Here is an 18,814-nt window from a genome sequence, read left to right on the forward strand (position 1 = left end):
AACTGAAAGCATAACAAGGAGAAACAAACAAGAAAGAGAAGTTAGACAACAAATGAGAGTGAATGAGAAAGACAAGAGGAAAGCAAAGTAGGGAGGGAATGAGAAAAAATAGTAAGAGTGAAGCAAAGAGACAATGAAAAGAGGGATAGAGAGATTGAGATGGGGAATGAGAAGGAAGAAATGTAACATGGAGAAGAGATGAGAAAGAAAAAAACAGGGAATGTGACAGAGACACAAGGACTGAGGGAATGACAAAGACAAGGAGAGAGGGAATGTCAGCGGTAATGAGAGAATATGAGAGATATTTATCGTGAATAGTGGGAATGAAAGGGAGCGAAGCAATGAAGGATGGGGAAGAGGGAATGGGAGGTAGTAGGGTGTGGGAGAGAGGGAGTGATAAGAAAGGCAGTCAGAACGATGGAGGTAATGAGAGAAATTGAGAGATAGAGGGTTTGTGAGAGAGAGAGAAACAGAGAGAGAATGAGACCAGGAAAGCAGAGGAAGTGGGAGTCGGGGAATGAGCAATGGTGGAATGAGACCGAGGGGAAATGAGAAAGTACAATCCAGATGGGGAAAACAAAGTATTTGAACAATCACGTTGATAGCTAAAGTTGCAAGGTTTGGGATAAAAAGAACTCCTGCGAGGCCTGCTGACCTCTGTGCTCAGATTTCCAATATGGGCCCCTGGTGTGAGAAAATCTGTGCCAGGAGCATTAATTCGTAAAGTCTTCCCTTAGATTTAAAAATCTGTCTCTTTGTTGGTAGAGAGTTTCTTTTTCAGGTCCTGAGCTTTGAAAGGTTGTGCAATATAGTATAAGAGGCATTACGGGGAGGAGGGCTGGGAAGATTTCCAGGGTTTAGTATCGTTTTACAAAACATACATTAATGAGATAGACATCACTATGATTAACACAGGGGACAGCACCAACTCTCAAAAGCAGCATATTTATGAGTCCAGTCAAAAATATTGAAAGCAAAGATTCCTAAGTAAATATTATTGGAACAAAATTTATTTTCCTAACGATTTTTTTGTCACATAATACTAATGGTCGGCTACTGCCAAAATGTATTATTGTGGGGGGGTTTTTTAAACAAAAGGTCTCTGTATTGTGAGCAAATCTGTAAAATGGCATGTTAAAAAATGCAATAAAATGAAAAGTGGAGCCAAAGCAAAATTGGTGACTAATACCAGACACTGGCTGACGGGATTAATTGTATAAGGTACCTCCAACCCATTAATTGCTTGCGATACGTGATGATGACAGATCAGGTCAAAGACGCTGTATAAATGTTTTGTGTACTGAGAGCCAGTCGATCGTGCTGGGAAATCCTGATGCGTGTTTTGGGGGTGCTCCTCGCTTCGTTTGTTGCCTGTGACTTTGAGGGACTCCTCTGCAGGTTCGGGATCCCAACTAACGACTGGAACTTCAGGAGGGGTGGGATAGGGGGAAGTCCTGCTCCTGTGTTTGGAGGCGTCTCTCTCTCTTTCTCTCTCTCGCTGTGCTTGCAGTGATGACTTGACTTCTCAGGCACTGACTGTAGGCGCGCGAGCTGCAGGGGGGCAACAATGTAACCGGAGCAACCGGGATCGCCACGCTCACAGGCTCGTCAAAGGGGCAGGAGCCGGGAGCCGTGCACAAATACAGAGGGACAGGGCAAACCAGCACAGCCCTGGGGAGCATCGAGCAGAGAGTGACAGCCCGGGGGAACCCAGCACGGCTCAAAGGAAAGAGCGTGACAGCCCGCCGGGGCTATGGCGACTTACAGCCCCACCGACTACGAACGCACGGAGGCTTGGCTCGATGATAATGTAGACTTTGCACATTCATACTTTATCCGGAAGGCTACCAGGTAAGGAGAGTTAAACCGACAACGGGCCAGCTTTTTAAGGAATCCAGTGCAACCGATCGCACAGCTTTACGTCAGGGAAGTGTGAATTTTTAAAAAATGACTCGTTTGCAGAGGGTACATTAAAGTAAATTAATTTACAGGTCCTTGGTGGGATGTGGTTGATAACTTGGTACGGTAGGATAAAATGACAACTTTTTAATGTTTACGCGTGAGATGGGACAGTGAAAGAACACAGAATTAAAAATGCTCGAATTGTACAAATCAGCAGAATTAGGAGAGAAAAGCCGAAGAATCGCAAGTACTCGACAGTCATCATACCCGTGTTACTTACTGGTTAGATGTGGGTGCTGGCTATTCCAAGTATTTTATAATCATATCATCAGTGATAATATTTTAGAGGAAACACTTAATTATTTCCTTATTGTGTCATGTGCTGCTGGCAAGGTGCAAAGTTAGGATAACGTCGATTTCGTAGTATGACTGTTCACGAAGTATAAAGGTGAAAATTACCCCGTTCAACACTTAAAGCCTCTGACATGTAAGGTCACACAATATTTCACAGAAGTAAGCAATGGCACACTGCAGTTGACAAGAGCACCGTATTACACGTTGCAGTAAGCACAGCACAGGTCAAATTAAGATATTATTACACGTCCCTGATATGAAATTCATGGTGAAAATGTGATCTGTTGTGGTATCAGCACGATATTTTAGAAATAAGAAAGTGAAGAAAGATTTGTTCACAGCAATCATAAATATGCGTTGTTAATTAAAATATATTAAACTACTTAGAAATGATCAGTAAGCACTAATTTTTCTGAAATTTAGCATTAATAATTAAAAATAGCATATTCACATCGTTTTAAAATGATGCCCTTAGTTACTTAATTTTTCAGTGTTTGCCTTTTATGATATAAATCACTATACATCAAATAATATTTGATTTTTTAACAGAAAATTCATTGCATCGTTGTACATTCTGTAAGGGTTTTCTCCCTTTTACTCTATAAAGACTTATGTGATTTTCAATTAACTCAATAGGAAAACAAAATTATTAGGCTTTAACTATTGTAATCTTCAATATATAATGTCAGCTCTAATATCAAATGTTGAAGATTATAGTCACTATCCTTTTTCAATTTAGTGAAAAAAGCCATATGCAAATATGTCACTTAATTATTTTAATATTAATAATACATATACATTGGATTTGTATCTTATTTAAGTGAATAAAACATTCTAGCAATGCTGTTATACAGTCATTTGCTATGTACTAATTGGCCGTTGTCATTTTCTTACTAAAAAGATACTATTTGTAGAGAAAAGTATTTCTTTATTGAAGGAAATGGCACACTAAACACAGTTCTTTTATTAACACTAAAGAGCACTAGGAGATACCTTTTAGAAGATGATCCTCTAACTCTTAGAGCCCCATCATTGTCAACAGAGCAACATAGGAAGACAGATTGCATTCTAGAAATCAATTAACCTTTTCAATTTTTCTGTTACATTTCTATTCGCACTTCTGATTACTTATTTTTAAACATTATGTCAATCAAATGGTGAACAACACAGAGGAATTTGAATGTTTCAAAAAATGGGAAACACTCAACAATTTGCCAACATAAGTAGCATTCAAAGGCTGTAACAAGAAACAGAAATTAATGTCACTCTGTGAGCATCTGATTGGCTGATGAGATGATTATAGGATCTGTCTTCCGTAATAAGATATCTGTGCTTCAGAAATTTGTAAATAAAATTGCTAACCTGCCAAGAATGATATTCCTTTCTGTTGATGGCATTATTGAATGTTGTGGTATAGAGGAATTATTGAGCCTGACATTATGAGACTCTGAGCAGCACTAGATAAATGAATATATTGCTACTGATATTAGTTTGACTTATTTTTACTGTCAGCCTCAGTAACTCATCTAAGCCAGTAGCCACCAAGAATAGTTTGCATTATATATAAGGAATTTAAATTAACAGAGAAATACGCAAAAGGATATAATCCATTTTGTCATAAGTAGGTTGAAGCGCTGTTTTTGTTAGGTAACCAAACCATGTTCTTTGGAAGAAAGATTATGTGGGCATATTTTACCATATTTTTAAAATTATGAAGGAAATGAATAAGTTAGAAGTACAGAATGTTTTTGTTTTGCAAAACCAGAAGTACCAGAGCACACAATATAACCTAAAGGAGCAAGTAGTTGATCTTTACTTGAGGAGCAATATCTTTATACTTAGAATTGTTGTTGGGGGCAATTTTAACCTAACCCACTGGTCCGGAAAGTGACGGGATTGGGTATGGATTGGAGGGAGGGAGATGTTTGTATGAGTTTGAGCTACTTACGATGAAAGAGGAAGAGCATAAGGGTTGGTAATCAAAGATTCTTCCTCATTCATTTGGCCTCCACATTTGATGAAGGTGAGTAAGAAAAAATATAACTCTAAGGCAAACTTGTAGCACATCTACGCCAAAGTGCTTGTCAACTTGAATTATCAATTCAAGACAATGCAGGTTACACAGTGCCGCTGCTACATCAGTAAAATTTAGAGTAAACCTTTAAATATTGGACCATCAGTTAGTTGTAGCAGAAGTATGATGGACCTTAAGCTTATTAGGTGGACGAGAACTAACTATACCATCACGCAAGGTAATTTTTTATGTTACCTCATTTTGACACCCTCTGGTTGGCAATGGTTTCACCTGAGGTTTTGTCACCAAATAAAACAAAGAATTGCTTGGATTGGTAACGTCCTTTGGTCTATTTCTATAAGCTAAGGCTCTACAGACACCAGAAAATTGATATTACCTTTCTATAGAATAAGCATACATTGGCAGATATCAGTTGGTTACCATACTCTCTTGAGATACATAAAACTCAAACTGTTAAATCAGCAATTTGAGGTGTAAACATAGGACACCCCTATCCGAATGCTAAATACAATAAGGTGGAGCAACCACCAAAGCATGACGCTCACTTACTCTGCTTGCAGTGATAGAGGCAAGTGTGATAACTATTAAAGTGAGAAATTAAGATCACACAAAATATTGAGTTCAAATGGATCAGACATGAATTTGTGGAGACTAATACACGGATCTTAAATGGGTGATAAATAAACAGTTTAAGCATCTAAGCAAGCTTCATAAACCAGGGTATCATTGGGCATTCTGCAATCTCTGTTAAGGAGGATGATAGATCTTTGAAAAGACATGGCTAAAACAGAGCATAGCCAAGACATCACACCCCAGCTGTTTGCCCTGGAAAGTTGTCAAGGAATAACCGAGGTCCACTCGTGTGTGTGTACTGTCTCCCCCCCCCCATCCCATGATATTAAGGATCCTCACAGATGTTGCGCATATAGGGTTGTTTAGGTTCTAGTATTACCAATGGCAAATCTGCATTTCTTCCTTGCACAGGGATTAGGCGTCAGTCCTGCTTTGCCTGCTGATATGTAAATTCTATTACTTTATTGTCAAACCACAGCCTTACCTAGTTCCTGCAGACTTTTCATAATGAACATAATATTACAGTTAAACTTCCTCCTGCCCCACCTAGCCTGACAATATTTTGCATTTTTTGTATATCACCTGTACTGATGAGTGAACTTGTTTAAATCTCTAAGCAGTTATAATTCCAAGTCCATTCTATTTGTGATTTCTAAATTGCCATTGATCTTTGCAATTTATTTATCCTGAAATCCCTTTTTATTTTCAACCAAAGTTGTCACAAGCATAATCAATGGGCTGCCCATTTTCCTTTTGATGGGTAACATATATTCTGTTTATGCTGCTGAATAATTGTTTACTGGCACTACTTAGACTGTGTAGTAAAGTAAGCAATATGACAGCACAAGTGAGAATGTTCTGAGATATTAGTGAGGGGACTGACCTATTGAAAGTGACAATCACCCATGTATTTACAATTGGGGACAGCTCAACTTAAACATGATCTGCATTTATTGTTCTACTCTCGGGTTCAGTTGCTATTGAATTTACAATCTGGAACATTGGATTACACAGTTTCTTGCTAATAATTAAAATATCTGCAGGATCAGTTATTATTTTTCACATTACCGGACATATCCAGCAGAGAGTTATTTACAAAGAAGGACATTCACAATGAATATGAAAGATTGAAACCTGATTGTGGGTAATGATCCAATCTTCTTATCATTTTAGAAAGAAAGAACTTGTATTTATATAGCCTCTTTCATGACCGTAGGATGTCCCGAAGCGCTTTACAGCCAATTGAACTTTGAACTGTAGTTACTGTTGTAATGTAGGAAATGCAGGAGCCAATTTGCATGTAGCAAGGTCTCACAAATAGCAATAAAGTAACGATCAGAGAATCTGGTTTAGTGATGTTGGTTGAGGGATAAATATTGGCCAGGACACCAGGGAAAACTCCTCTGCTCTTCTTTGAAATAGTGCTATGGGATCTTTTATGTCCACCTAGAAGGCAGATGGGGCCTTGGTTTAATATTTCATCCGAAAGACGGCACCTCTGACAGTGCAGCATTCCCTCAGTACTGCACTCAAGTGTCAGCCTAGGTTCTGACCTGATCAGAGCTGATTGATTGGTTTTAATTGTCCTTTAGTTAAGATTTAACAGTCCTAAACAAGCATTCCCTATTTTTTCCTTTTGTTGGGCTAACTTTAGAAATCACAGGGTAAATCATGGGTGGTGCACACCCAAATTCCAAATATATGCTCCTGGCACACAAAGCTCTATTCTGGGAGTGCTAAAAATGAAAATTTACCCCCCACAGTTTAACATTGGAGCAAGGCTTTGAGTAGTGAATATAATTCCAGTTAAAGCTGTGAAAGAATGTTGAGATAATACCCATCAGAAGGAGAAGTGTGTTACTACTTTCATAAATCATGCAATTAATGTGATTTTATTGTTTTCTTATTGGATACCATCTGAGATGGGCTCCTGTATTTTGAATATGTTATTCAGAGTTATACGTGATATCATGGACAATCTATTACAGTATAGTGCCAACTCCAGCAGATTCTAATCAGAATCAAGCTGCGGTACTTTACTGTTATCTTATGCTTTTGTCAACTCTCTGTCTAGAGAGAGCATTAATTATCATTATCGTGGAGATTGGCATAATTGTTAATTTTTAAAAATTTAAAATCTTGGGTGAAAAGGTAAGGAGGTCCAAGGCTGTAAAGAACAGCAGAGAAGACGAGGCAACTCAGGATGTAGTAATTAAGTAATAACTTAAAACAGTGATTATAATAAGGCAGAAGAGATGGCTAAGGAAAGCGAACATCCCCATTTCTGACCTTATGTTAGAGGGAAGGCCATTGATGAAGCAGCTGAAGATGGTTGGGCCTAGGACACTGCCCTGAGGAACTCCTGCAGCCATGTCCTGGGGTTGTGATGATTGCCCTCCAACCACCACAACCATCTTCCTTTCTGCTAGGTATGACTCCAACCAGTGGGGAGTTCCCCCCCGCCCACCGCCCCCGATTCCCATTGACTTCAGTTTTATTAGGGCTCCTTGATGTCACACTCAGTCAAATGCTGCCTTGATGTCAAGGGCAGTTACTCTCACCTCACCTCTGCAATTCAGCTCCTTTGTCCATGTTTGGACCAAGGCTGTAATGGGGTCGGAAGCCGAGTTGGTCTTGGCAGAAACCAAACTGGGCATCAGTGAGCAGGTTATTGGTGAGTAAGTGCCACTTGATAGCACTGTCGATGACACCTTCCATCACTTTGCTGATGATTGAGAGTAGACTGCTGGGGCAGTAATTGGCCGGATGGGATTTGTCCTGCTCTATCGCCTGTGGAACTGATAGGAGCATGCACAGTGAACACGCCAACCAGTCATAACCTAAAATAGCAATTAGGTTCACTGATGACTGCGAATTGCATGTTAAAAGGGGCTTACCACCTGAAACAGACAGGCACTTTGGGCACCAACCAGTAGGCCAATTTCAAAATGTCTCTGGCCACATTGTCAAGGTTTATGGGGCAGCAATACTACCGACCCCATTTTGAGGCCATTACCACCCTGTTAATGCCAGGCGCAACAAGTTAAAAATGGCCCCAGAGACATGGGAGGTCATTCAGGCTAACCCTCCCCATGCACCATTCCTGGCAAGGGGTGGGGGGTGTAGCTTAATCTCGGCCCTGTGTCTTTTAATACCTTCATTCATGTTTTTACTTGAAGGCCTCAACCTCTTTCAAAAGCCTAGGATTAGAATTGATTTTTCTGCCCAGAGCTGTGATTCTGTGAGGTGAATTTGGATTGTATAATCTAATCATAGGCAGTGTAACTAATTTCCCAGGACGCATCAGTACAGTTCAATCAGCTAGACTGAGAATTTTTTTCCGCTTCTGCTCAAATGTTTCCCAAAATTATTTGAAGAAAAGCTAAAGGACACATTTCAAAAGTTTTTCTGAGGTAAAATTTATAATTTTTTAGAAGAACAGAGGCTACATGTATGCATGTGTGAGCGAGTGCAAACAAAATGACACTTCTGATTACTTCCTCCCACCCCACTTCCTGTCAGGACTCTATTCCATTCTCTCAGTTTCTCCATCTCCGCTGCATCTGCTCTGACGATGCCACCTTCCATACCAGTGCTTCTGACATGTCTTCCTTTTTCCTCAACCGAGGATTCCCCTCTACTGTGGTTGGCACGGCCCTTGACCGTGTCCGTTCTATTTCCCGCAGTTCTGCTCTCACCCCTTCCCCTCCCTCCTGGAACCACGATAGGGTTCCCCTTGTCCTCACCTTCCACCCCACCAGCCTCCACATTCAACGGATCATCCTCTGCCATTTCTGCCACCTCCAGCGTGATCCCACCACCCAACACATCTTCCCCTCACCTCCCCTTTCAGCATTCTGGAGGGACTGCTCCCTCCGCAACACCCTGGTCCACTCCTCTATCACCCCTAACACCCCTTCTCCTTCGCCCGGCACCTTCACATGCCCTTTTACCTCCTCTCTTCCCACTGTCCAGGGCCCCAAACACTCCTTCCAGGTGAAACAGCAATTTACTTTTATCTCTTACAATTTCATATACTGTATTCGATGCTCACGATGCGGTCTCCTCTACATTGGGGAGACCAAACGCAGATTAGGTGATCGCTTTGCGGAACACCTCCATTCGGTGACCCCGAGCTTCTGGTCGCTTCTGGTCGCCTGTCACTTTAATTCTCCGCTCCACTCCCAATCTGACCTCTCGGTCCTCGGCCTCTTACACTGTTCCAATGAAGCTCAATGTAAGCTCGAGGAACAGCACCTCATCTTTTGATTAGGTACTTTACAGCCTTCTGGACTCAACATAGAGGTCAACAATTTCAGACCATAACCTCGGTCCCTATCTTGTTTTTTTTTCTCTCTCACATGGCAGCTGTCGATCATCTGCCATTTACACTTCATCTAGAGTCATCTTTTGTTTCTTAACTTGTCCCATTACCATCTCCTTTTGCCTGCACCATCATCCATTTTGTCATTTAATCTCTCCTGCCTTCCACACTATCACAGACCTTCCCTTTTGTTCTTTCCTCCCCTCCCCCCTTTCCCTGCCCCTGCACTTGCTTAAAAACTTGTTCCATCTCCAACTTTTTCCAGTTCTGACAAAGGGTCATCGACCTGAAACGTTAACTCTGTTTCTCTCTCTGCAGGTGCTGCCTGACCTGCTGAGTATTTCCAACATTTTCTGTTTTTACTTCTGATTACACGCCTGTTGTAGCCTTTGTTTTATGTTCTATAAACTGTAGAAAATGAAATTGAGAGAGAGACTGGGGACAGAAGAGAAGGGAGGCTGGTATGAGGCTGGAAAAGAGTATGGCTTTTTTAATGCAATATTATTTCTATTTTCAAATGTCCACATTAGGAATAGAATCTACCTATGAAAACTTGTCATGCTGTAATTACACTTTCCTGCCACTGGGAGCATTGATTACACATCTGTAGTAGCTATTGTTTTGCGTTCTACAAACTTCAGAGAATGCTTCAAACTGAGAGAAACAATGGGGGTGAAATTGGTCTTCGATGGTGGTGCTAAATGGGTGATAATGAATCAGCTGCTCGTTTTACACCTTGCTCCATTTTCTTTTGCATTGACTGCAAAGCAAGCTGCTGAAGATCAATTTCACCCAAAAATTAGTTGAACTTTGAAGTGAACTGCCTCCATTACCACCCAATTCATCACCTCTGTTACGATAGCAAAATACTGCAGATGCTGGAAATCCGAAATAACAACAGAAAATGCTGGAAAAACTCAGCAGGCCAGGCAACATCTGTGGAGAGAAATTAGAGTCGACGTTTCGGGTCTAACCCTTTTTCAAAACTGGAAAGGAAATGAAATAGATCGAAAGGCAGGGCTGGGAGAGAACAAAAGAAGTGAAGAGACATTAAGAGGAATTCAAAACCAGACGAGATGGTAATAGGACTAGTGGAGAGACAAAAGACAGCTCAGATTAGGTGTGAAGTGTACTGGCAGAATGAGAGACAGCTGCCATGTGGCAGAGAGAAAAAAAAAGGAAAAGAGAGGGGGGAGGGAAAACCCAAAACAAAGGGGTGGAAAAAAAATATAAGTAAAAATATAATAGGGGCCGAGGTTATGATCTGAAATTGTTGAACTCGATATTGAGTCCAGAAGGCTGCAAAGTGCCTAATCGGGAGATGAGGTGCTGTTCCTCGTTATCCTCGTTATCCTTGTTATCACCTCTGTTATGTTGACACTTAGAAAATGTAAACATTCTAATCAGCAACACCAGTTCAGACACAGAGAGAGGGTGACTCAGACAAAGACAGAGGGGCAAATTTGCATCCCCCTATTAGATGGGAATGGAGAGGCACACAATGAAAATGGCAGTGCAGCCCTGTTCCTGCCGATGTTTGGGTCTTTGCCATTTTGGTAGGGGCCTTGAAATGGGTGGTTCAGGAGCCTGCCAGAAACAGGCAGGAACCTGATTAGATCGTGCAAGACAGGGTCCTATAAAATCAATAGGAGTCGATGCATTGTTAAAGTACTAATGGACAGAGTATTTGCCGTGTACATGGCGTGGAGGGACCACTCCAGTCTGCTCAAAAAAAAGTTAAAGATTTCCCTGCTTCTCACCCGATGGAAGCAATCACATGAAAATCAAACTCAGAATGTTTTTTCTCGTCCTAATTTGAATTATTTTTCTCAGATGAAAAACAACTAAGCTGAATTTTAAAAGCTTTAATTACCACCTCTGTTTTGCTGATGGTTAGTAATTCAAATGTTTAGTTTTGTTACAGATGTGTGAGAGAGAGACAGACAGACAGATACAGAGATATATGTCCTGGAACCCATCACAAAACACCAAATTCAATGCTAACAGAGATCCCATAAAAAGTGACAAACCAGTGCTACCAGACATGGGATCCTCCCACCCAGTGCTGTCAGGCCCATGCCCTGTCCTTCCCTCACTACTGACAGACACCCAGGAGGAATTCACCAATTGGCCAAACCTTACATTGCCTTCCACAGTTCTGCCACACTCCCAAGTTCTCTCTCGACAATGATGACAAATCAAAGGTTCCCCCACCCCATGCTACCAAACTCCAGCAGCTCCATTGCAGTACTGTCAAACTCCAGGATGCCCACCCAGCTCTGCAAAACTAAAGGATCATTCCCTGTCCTACCAAAGCCCAGACCATCCCCCAGTGCTAGCACTGCCCAGGGCTGCCTCCAGTGCTCCAAGTGGATGTGGTATTGGGTGCTGTAATCTTCTGGAACTTGTTTGATAACCTTTGGGAATCAGAGAGGAATTTCCAAGACTTCTTTTCTCCCTGAATTATCCTAGGCTATTTCGTCAGTTTTTTTTGTCTCCTCCAGGAGATTATGTGGGTGGGGTGAGGCGGCAGGGCAATGTGTTTAGTTGCACCATGGCGATATTGCACAGACACGATGAACTGCTGGTCTTTTCCTGACTATCATTTTCTATGCTTTTATGTAACTTTGGCAGAAGATCGGCAGAAACCTTGGAGAAATGGCATAAATGAGAGAGCCCCTGCGCAAATTGCTGGCGTAGATATCTACCTCCAACTCGTGCATCTTGCATACCATTTTGATAAAAATTAAATACATAAATAAAGGAAGATATATAAAACATGCAAATAAAAGTCACAGAATAAAGGACAGAATTGTGGAATTCAATTCCCAAAGCATAAAAAAAAATCCCAGAATAACATTTAATAAAAGTAGAATTTGACTTATTGAGTTACTGTAAATCAGAGGCCCTGATGTTACCCATATATGGCATAAACATCCCTGTTTTTATAAAATTGTGAATCATCAGACTCATTGTGAGCAGCTCCTGTGGGTGATCTTCTAGTGTCTTTAAAACTTCTAGAGGGTGAAATTCTTCTGTGCACTAATTTTAGCAAAAAGTCATTGTAAGAATTAATTAGTATTCACTGCTTTATAGTCATAGCAGCTTTTTCAGTGAAATTTAGAAATCTTACCGTTATCATATAACTGACTCACCGATTTGGTCTTAATTCAGAACTCAGTTTTCATTTTTATCTCCCTTCCCCGCCGCCCCCCCCCCCGCCCCCAGCCCCCACCTCACCACCGTTCCCTTCATTGGCCTTTAAAAAGATCACAATAGTCAGGAACATATTTTAGCATTGGAGTAAGATGCAGAATAGTGGTTATAAACAAGAAAAATCTATTACTGTTTTCTACTATCTTTTCTCCCCTGCTTAATTACATCTAAGCCTAGAAATTACTGATGCTGATATTAGCAGACAAACTCTTACTGCATTTGTATGACAATCCTCTGTCTTTAATTGTGATGCAGGCATTAACTGGTTGGTTTTAAACAATTTAACATCTCTAAAGCACTAAATAGAGGAATGTACACCCACTGTCCACTAACATTGGCAGTAATAATTTCTCACTTTTTGTTAATGTTGATAGCCAGATGAAAACATGGCCTTCAGTTACAATGTTGACATCTAGTGGTAAGGAGGTGTATTGTATTGTGGAGGTGTTTTTTTTATTCATTGATGATGGGATGTGGGCGTCGCTGGCTAGGCCTGCATTTAGTGCCCATCCCTAATTGCCCTTGAGAAGATGGTGGTGAGCCGCCTTCTTGAACCGCTGCAGTCCATATGGTGTAGGTACACCCACAATGCTGTTAGGAAGGGAGTTCCAGGATTTTGGCCCAGCGACAGTGAAGGAACGGTGATACAGGTCCAAGTCAGGATGGTGTGTGGCTTGGAGGGGAACTTGTAGGTGGCGATGTTCCCATGCGTCTGCTGCCCTTATCCTTCTAAGTGGTAGGGGTCGCGGGTTTGGAAGGTGCTGTTGAAGGAGCTTTGGCGAGTTGCTGCAGTGCATCTTGTAGATGGTACACACTGCAGCCACAGTGCACCGGTGGTGGAGGGAGTGAATGTTGAAGGTGGTGGATGGAGTGCCAATCCAGCGGGCTGCTTTATCCTGAATGGTGTCGAGCTTCTTGAGAGTTGTTGGAGCTGCACTCATCCAGGCAAGTGGAGAGTATTCCATCACACTCCTGACTTGTGCCTTGTAGATGGTGGAAAGGCTTTGGGGCGTCAGGAGGTGAAACACTCGCCGCAGAATTCCCAGCCTCTGGCCTGCTCTTGTAGCCACGGTATTTATATGGCTGGTCCAGTTCAGTTTCTGATCAATGGTAACCCCCAGGATGTTGACAGTGGGGGATTCAGCGATGGTAATGCCATTGAATGTCAAGGGGAGATGGTTAGAGTCTCGCTTGTTGGAGATAGTCATTGCCTGGCACTTGTGTGGTGCGAATGTTACTTGCCACTTGTCAGCCCAAGTCTGAATGTTGTCCAGGTCTTGCTGCATATGGACACGGACTGCGTCAGTATCTGACGAGTCTCGAATGGTGCTGAACAGTGTGCAATCATCAGCGAACATCCCCACTTCTGACCTTATGATGGAGGGAAGGTCATTGATGAAACAGCTGAAGATGGTTGGGCCTAGGACACTGCCCTGAGGAACTCCTGCAGTGATGTCATGTGATTGAGATGAATGACCTCCAACAACCACAGCCAATTTCCTTTGTGCTAGGTATGATTCCAACCAATGGAGAGTTTTCCCCTTGATTCCCATTGACTTCAGTTTTGCTAGGGCTCCTTGAGGCCACACTCGATCAAATGCTGCCTTGATGTCAAGGGCAGTCACTCTCACCTCACCTCTTGAGTTCAGCTCTTTTGTCCATGTTTGGACCAAGGCTGTAATGAGGTCAGGAGCTGAGTGGCCCTGGCGGAACCCAAACTGGGCGTCAGTTAGCAGGTTATTGCTGAGTAAGTGCCGCTTGATAGTGTTGTGTCCGTGTATAATAAGACACAGACTGCAGGAGAACGGTAACAACAGGTGTTTACTCAACGTGGCTCACAGTGGAACTGACTGTACAGATTACTACTCAGTGCTATATACAGGTGTGGTCACTGCTGGTACTACAGTATACATGAGCTGTAAAATGTAGTTCCCCCCCTTAAAGGTATATACATTACAATTCCTCCCCTTTTAGATTAACAGTACCATAACACTCATTTAACAATTAAATATCAAACTAATTACAATTAACACTTTTAACATGCAACATTAGCTGAAAATAGTCTATTTATATATTCAGTCTTTGGGGAGGCTTCCTGATCCTTTCTGGATAGCGCCTTTCCCGAGTGTCTTGCTCTTGGTGCGGAGGCGATTCTGGCCCCCTGTTGTCGGATGGTTCATTAGCTTCCGATGCTACTGTTTCTGGGGTAGATGCGACCTGTACGTCGGGTTCATCACCAGGTACGTATGGGCGAGGCATGGGGTTGACTTGTTCCTGTGACTCTAGGATCTGGTCAGCATGGCGTCTCACGATGCTCTCCCCAACGTCCACTGTGTACATTAGTGGGCCCTGCCGTGTGCATATCGTTCCTGGCTGCCATTTTTCTGTTCGGTAGTCGTGGGCCAAGACTGGTTGCCCTACATTGAAGCTCCTTGTTGGCTTCTCATGGATGTGCTGGAATTGCTTACTCTCAACATCTCTTCGTACATTTGGTCTGAGCAAATCCAGGCAAGCTCTTAACCTTCGGTTAAAGAACATCATGGCTGGGGCCTGGTTGGTGACTGCATGTGTCGCATTCCGGTAGGCGAACAGGAAATTGTCCACCTTGTGCTGCAGCGGAATGTTGTCATTGTACATAGCCTTTATTGCCTTCTTAAAGGTTTGTACGAACCTCTCAGCCAATCCATTTGTGGCTGGATGATACGGGGCGGATGTGTAATGCCTTATCCCATTCTTTTTCAAGAACCTCCGGAACTCTTCGGACACAAACTGTGGTCCGTTGTCGGAGCAAATCTGTTCTGGCAAGCCATTCCTGGCAGAAATGGTCCGTAGGACTGCAATAGTTTTCTCCGTGGTGGTGGAGGACATTTTGATGACCTCAGGCCATTTCGAGTGCGCATCCATGGCTATTAAAAACATTGAGTCCATGAATGGACCAGCAAAACCAATATGTACCCGTTGCCATGGAGATGAGGGCCACTCCCATGGGTGTAGAGGGGCATGTGGTGGTGCATTTTGGACTTTCTGGCATCCTGAGCAGCTCTTGGTCAGGTCCTCGATTTGTTTATCGATTCCTGGCCACCACACATAAGCCCTGGCTAGGCTTTTCATTTTTACCCCTCCCAGATGGCCCTCATGAAGCTCATTGAGCACTCTATCCCTTAACTTGGGTGGAATTACCACTCGGGATCCACACATCAAGGTCCCCCGGCACACTGACAGCTGTTCTCTCCTTGTCGAGAATGCTGGCAACAGTGAGTCGCCATGTGCTGGCCATCCCCTCACCATCAAATCATATACCCGAGACAGTGTCGGGTCATTTCGGGTTTCCTTTTCGATACAAGCGTTAGTTACCGGTAGGTATTCAACTATTGTCGAATGGAATATTTCGACAGGATCCACTGCTGGTGCTTCCTCCGCAGTAGGCAGTGGCAGGCATGATAGCCCATCAGCATTTCCATGCTGTTTCGTGCCCTTATATTCAATCTCATAGTGGTGTGCCCCTAGAAAAAGTGACCATCTTTGTAGTCGTTGCGCAGTCATCACCGGAACGCCCTTCTTCTGATGAAAAATTGAGACAAGAGGCTGGTGATCAGTCAGTAAGGTGAATTTCTGCCCGTGCAGATAGTGATTGATCTTTTTCACTCCCCACACCAGGCTGAGGGCCTCCCTGTCAATCTGGGCGTAGTTACGCTCGGCTGAGGTTAGTGATCGTGACGCAAAGGCTATTGGCCTCTCTGAGCCGTCCGAGAATTTGTGCGACAGCACCGCTCCAATGCCGTAGGGTGACGCATCACATGCCAACCGAATTGGTAATGCCGGGTTGTAATGGGCCAATACCTCTTTCGATGTGATTAGTGTTTTGCTCTTCTGGAAAGCTCGTCTACATTCGTCACTCCACTTCCATGGCACCCCAGTTTGCAGTAGGGTGTTCAGTGGGTGTAGTGTTGTAGACAAATTTGGCAAGAACTTATGGTAGTAGTTTACCAGCCTGAGGAACGACCTCAGTTGTGACACATTTTCCGGTGCTGGAGCCTTGACTACTGCCTCAATCTTCTCTGGGGACTTATGTAACCCCTCGTTATCGATAACGTGGCCAGAATACGAGATCTGTTTTCTAAAAAACTCGCATTTGGGGCGGTTAGCTCGGAGCCCATATTCCTGCAATCTAGTGAGCACCTGCTCCAGGTTGGCAAGGTGATCACTGTCATTTTCGCCCGTGACCAGGATGTCGTCCAAATAACACTGGGTCCCTGGGATCCCTTGCAGGACTTGTTCCATTGCCCTCTGCCAAATAGCCGGAGCTGATGCTACCCCGAATACCAGCCGGTTGTATTGGTAGAGACCTTTATGGGTGTTGATTGTGAGGTATTTTTTTGATGCTTCTTCTACCTCCATTTGCAGATACGCCTGGGCCAGATCAATCTTAGTGAAGCGTTTCCCTCCAGATAGCGAGGCGAAAATATCTTCAATCCGCGGAAGTGGATATTGTACGGTGTGAAGGACCGGGTTCACTGTTACCTTAAAGTCCCCACAGATGCGAACCTTCCTTGGTTCCCCAGGCGTGCTGCTCAATGACTTTTTCATCACAGGGACGATGGGTGCAGCCCACTCGCTCCAGTCTACCTTGGACAGTACACCTGAACGTTCCAGACTCTCCAGCTCTGCTTCGACGGCTGGGCGGATCGCATAAGGTACCGGTCTGGCCTTGAAACATTTTGGGCTTGCGTTTTCTTAAATTTTAATCGTCGCTGTCATGCCTTTTAGTGTTCCGAGTCCTTGCTGGAACACTTCTTTCGCGTCAGTTAGGATCTTTGACAGTCGCCCAGGTGTGACGTCGTCATCCTTTTTGTCAGCCACAGTCAGTGCCTGTATGGAATGCCAATCCAGTTGTATTTTCCGGATCCATTCACGTCCCAGTAATGGTGGTCCTCCATCTTGCAATACATACAGGTCTAGTTTTGGTGTTTCCTTACCGTTATATATAACGGTCACCCTTATTTTTCCTTTGGGGTAGATTTTTTGCCCCGTGTACGTCTTCAAAATAATTTTTGTGTCTCTCAAGGGTATGTGTGAGAATAGCTGCTCGTAGTCCGTCGGTTTATGACTGTTAGGGCCGATCCTGTGTCCAATTCCATCTTTACCTGGACTCCTGCTATCTTGAGAGTGACCCAAATGGTTCGGTGATCCTCCGTTGTGATCACATTATGTAGTTTCAGACAACTCAGTTCCCTGCTTTCGGAGTCGTTATCACTCTTTTGTTCGTCTGAACTATTCTCCGTCATCTTATGTACCTTCTTGTACTTTTCTTTGATAGGTTTCTTATTGCTGGTTTTCTTTCCCGACCTGCAGACTCGTGCTATGTGTCCTACTTTTCCATACTGTCTGCACACTTTGTCTTTGAACCAGCAATCATTCTGGTCATGTGTTGTTCTGCCGCAGCGATAGCACGTCTCTGTTCTATATGACATTTCATTTGTGCCATATTCTTGCGGTCTCTGTTGTATCTCTGCAGCGCCCCGTGCTGCTGCTTCATATACCGCAATGCTGAAAGCCTTTTCCAGCGTAAGGTCCTTTTCAGATAAAAGCCGTTTCTGGGTTCCTTCACTTTGAAGCCCACACACAAACTTGTCCCCTAAGGTATCTGCCAGTCCCGCTCCAAACTGGCTGTGTTTCGATAGTTTGCGCAGTTCTGTTAAATAATCAGCATTGCTTTCATCCTTATGCTGGTTCCGTTTGTGAAACTTGAATCTTTCTGCTATCAGCAGCGGTGTGGGGTTTAAATGTTCCTGTAGTATCGTTACTATGTCTTCAAAACTCTTTTCCATTGGCTTCGTTGGGGTTACTAAATTTCGTAATAAACCATACGTCTTTGCACCCATTAAATTTAACAATACCGACGCTTCCTTGTCATCTGACACCTCATTTACCTTGCAGTACACCTCTATTCGTTCGACATATGTTGTCCAATCTTCGACTTCATTGTCAAATGCGGTGATACTGCCACTCTTCGGCATTTTGGGTGTGGTTTAAAATGGCGTCTCCCAATGGCTTAAAATGGCGTCTCCCGTGCTTTCCTTCCTCCCCCGCTGCTGCCAATGCCGCTCCCGGCGGTTCTCGTGGCAATGGCAGCGCCTGTAGGTTTCGCGCGCTTCTCCTGCGCTGCTACCAACGCCGCTCTCGGCGGTCCTCATGGCAATGGCGGCGCCTCGCGGGTTTCTGCACGTCTCTCTGTCCCTCTCTTCGACGCTGCTCGGCCCCTGAACACCGGCTGCGCCCTGTGCGTTCTGCCCTCTCTCTCTCTCCCCCGTCGACGCTGCTCGGCCCTTTGCTGTGCCGCTCGGTCGGGCTCTAGCCCGCCGCTGTCCGGGAAGGGTCTGCGCACTACCTGTTGCCAGCCCGTTTCGCTG

General features: G+C 43.6%; 1 protein-coding gene across 4 annotated transcripts in view; it reads left to right on the top strand.

Annotated features, from left to right (window-relative positions):
- Window positions 1-1,301: 1,301 nt before the first annotated feature.
- Window positions 1,302-18,814, top strand: part of pde5ab (phosphodiesterase 5A, cGMP-specific, b) — a 216,616-nt gene continuing 199,103 nt past the window's right edge. For 2 of the 4 annotated variants that reach the window (XM_085962982.1, XM_085962974.1), the window contains exon 1: window positions 1,302-1,851. In XM_085962982.1, coding sequence (XP_085819108.1) covers window positions 1,754-1,851 — 98 coding nt within the window. In that variant the 5' untranslated portion in view covers window positions 1,302-1,753. The remainder of the gene's footprint in view (window positions 1,852-18,814) is intronic. The other 2 variants (XM_085962965.1, XM_085962991.1) reach the window with 2 other exon arrangements.

The sequence above is a fragment of the Somniosus microcephalus genome, chromosome 2, assembly GCF_052327205.1.
Source record: "Somniosus microcephalus isolate GS21.2 chromosome 2, FLI_Smic_1.0, whole genome shotgun sequence".
NCBI classification, from domain to species: domain Eukaryota; kingdom Metazoa; phylum Chordata; class Chondrichthyes; order Squaliformes; family Somniosidae; genus Somniosus; species Somniosus microcephalus.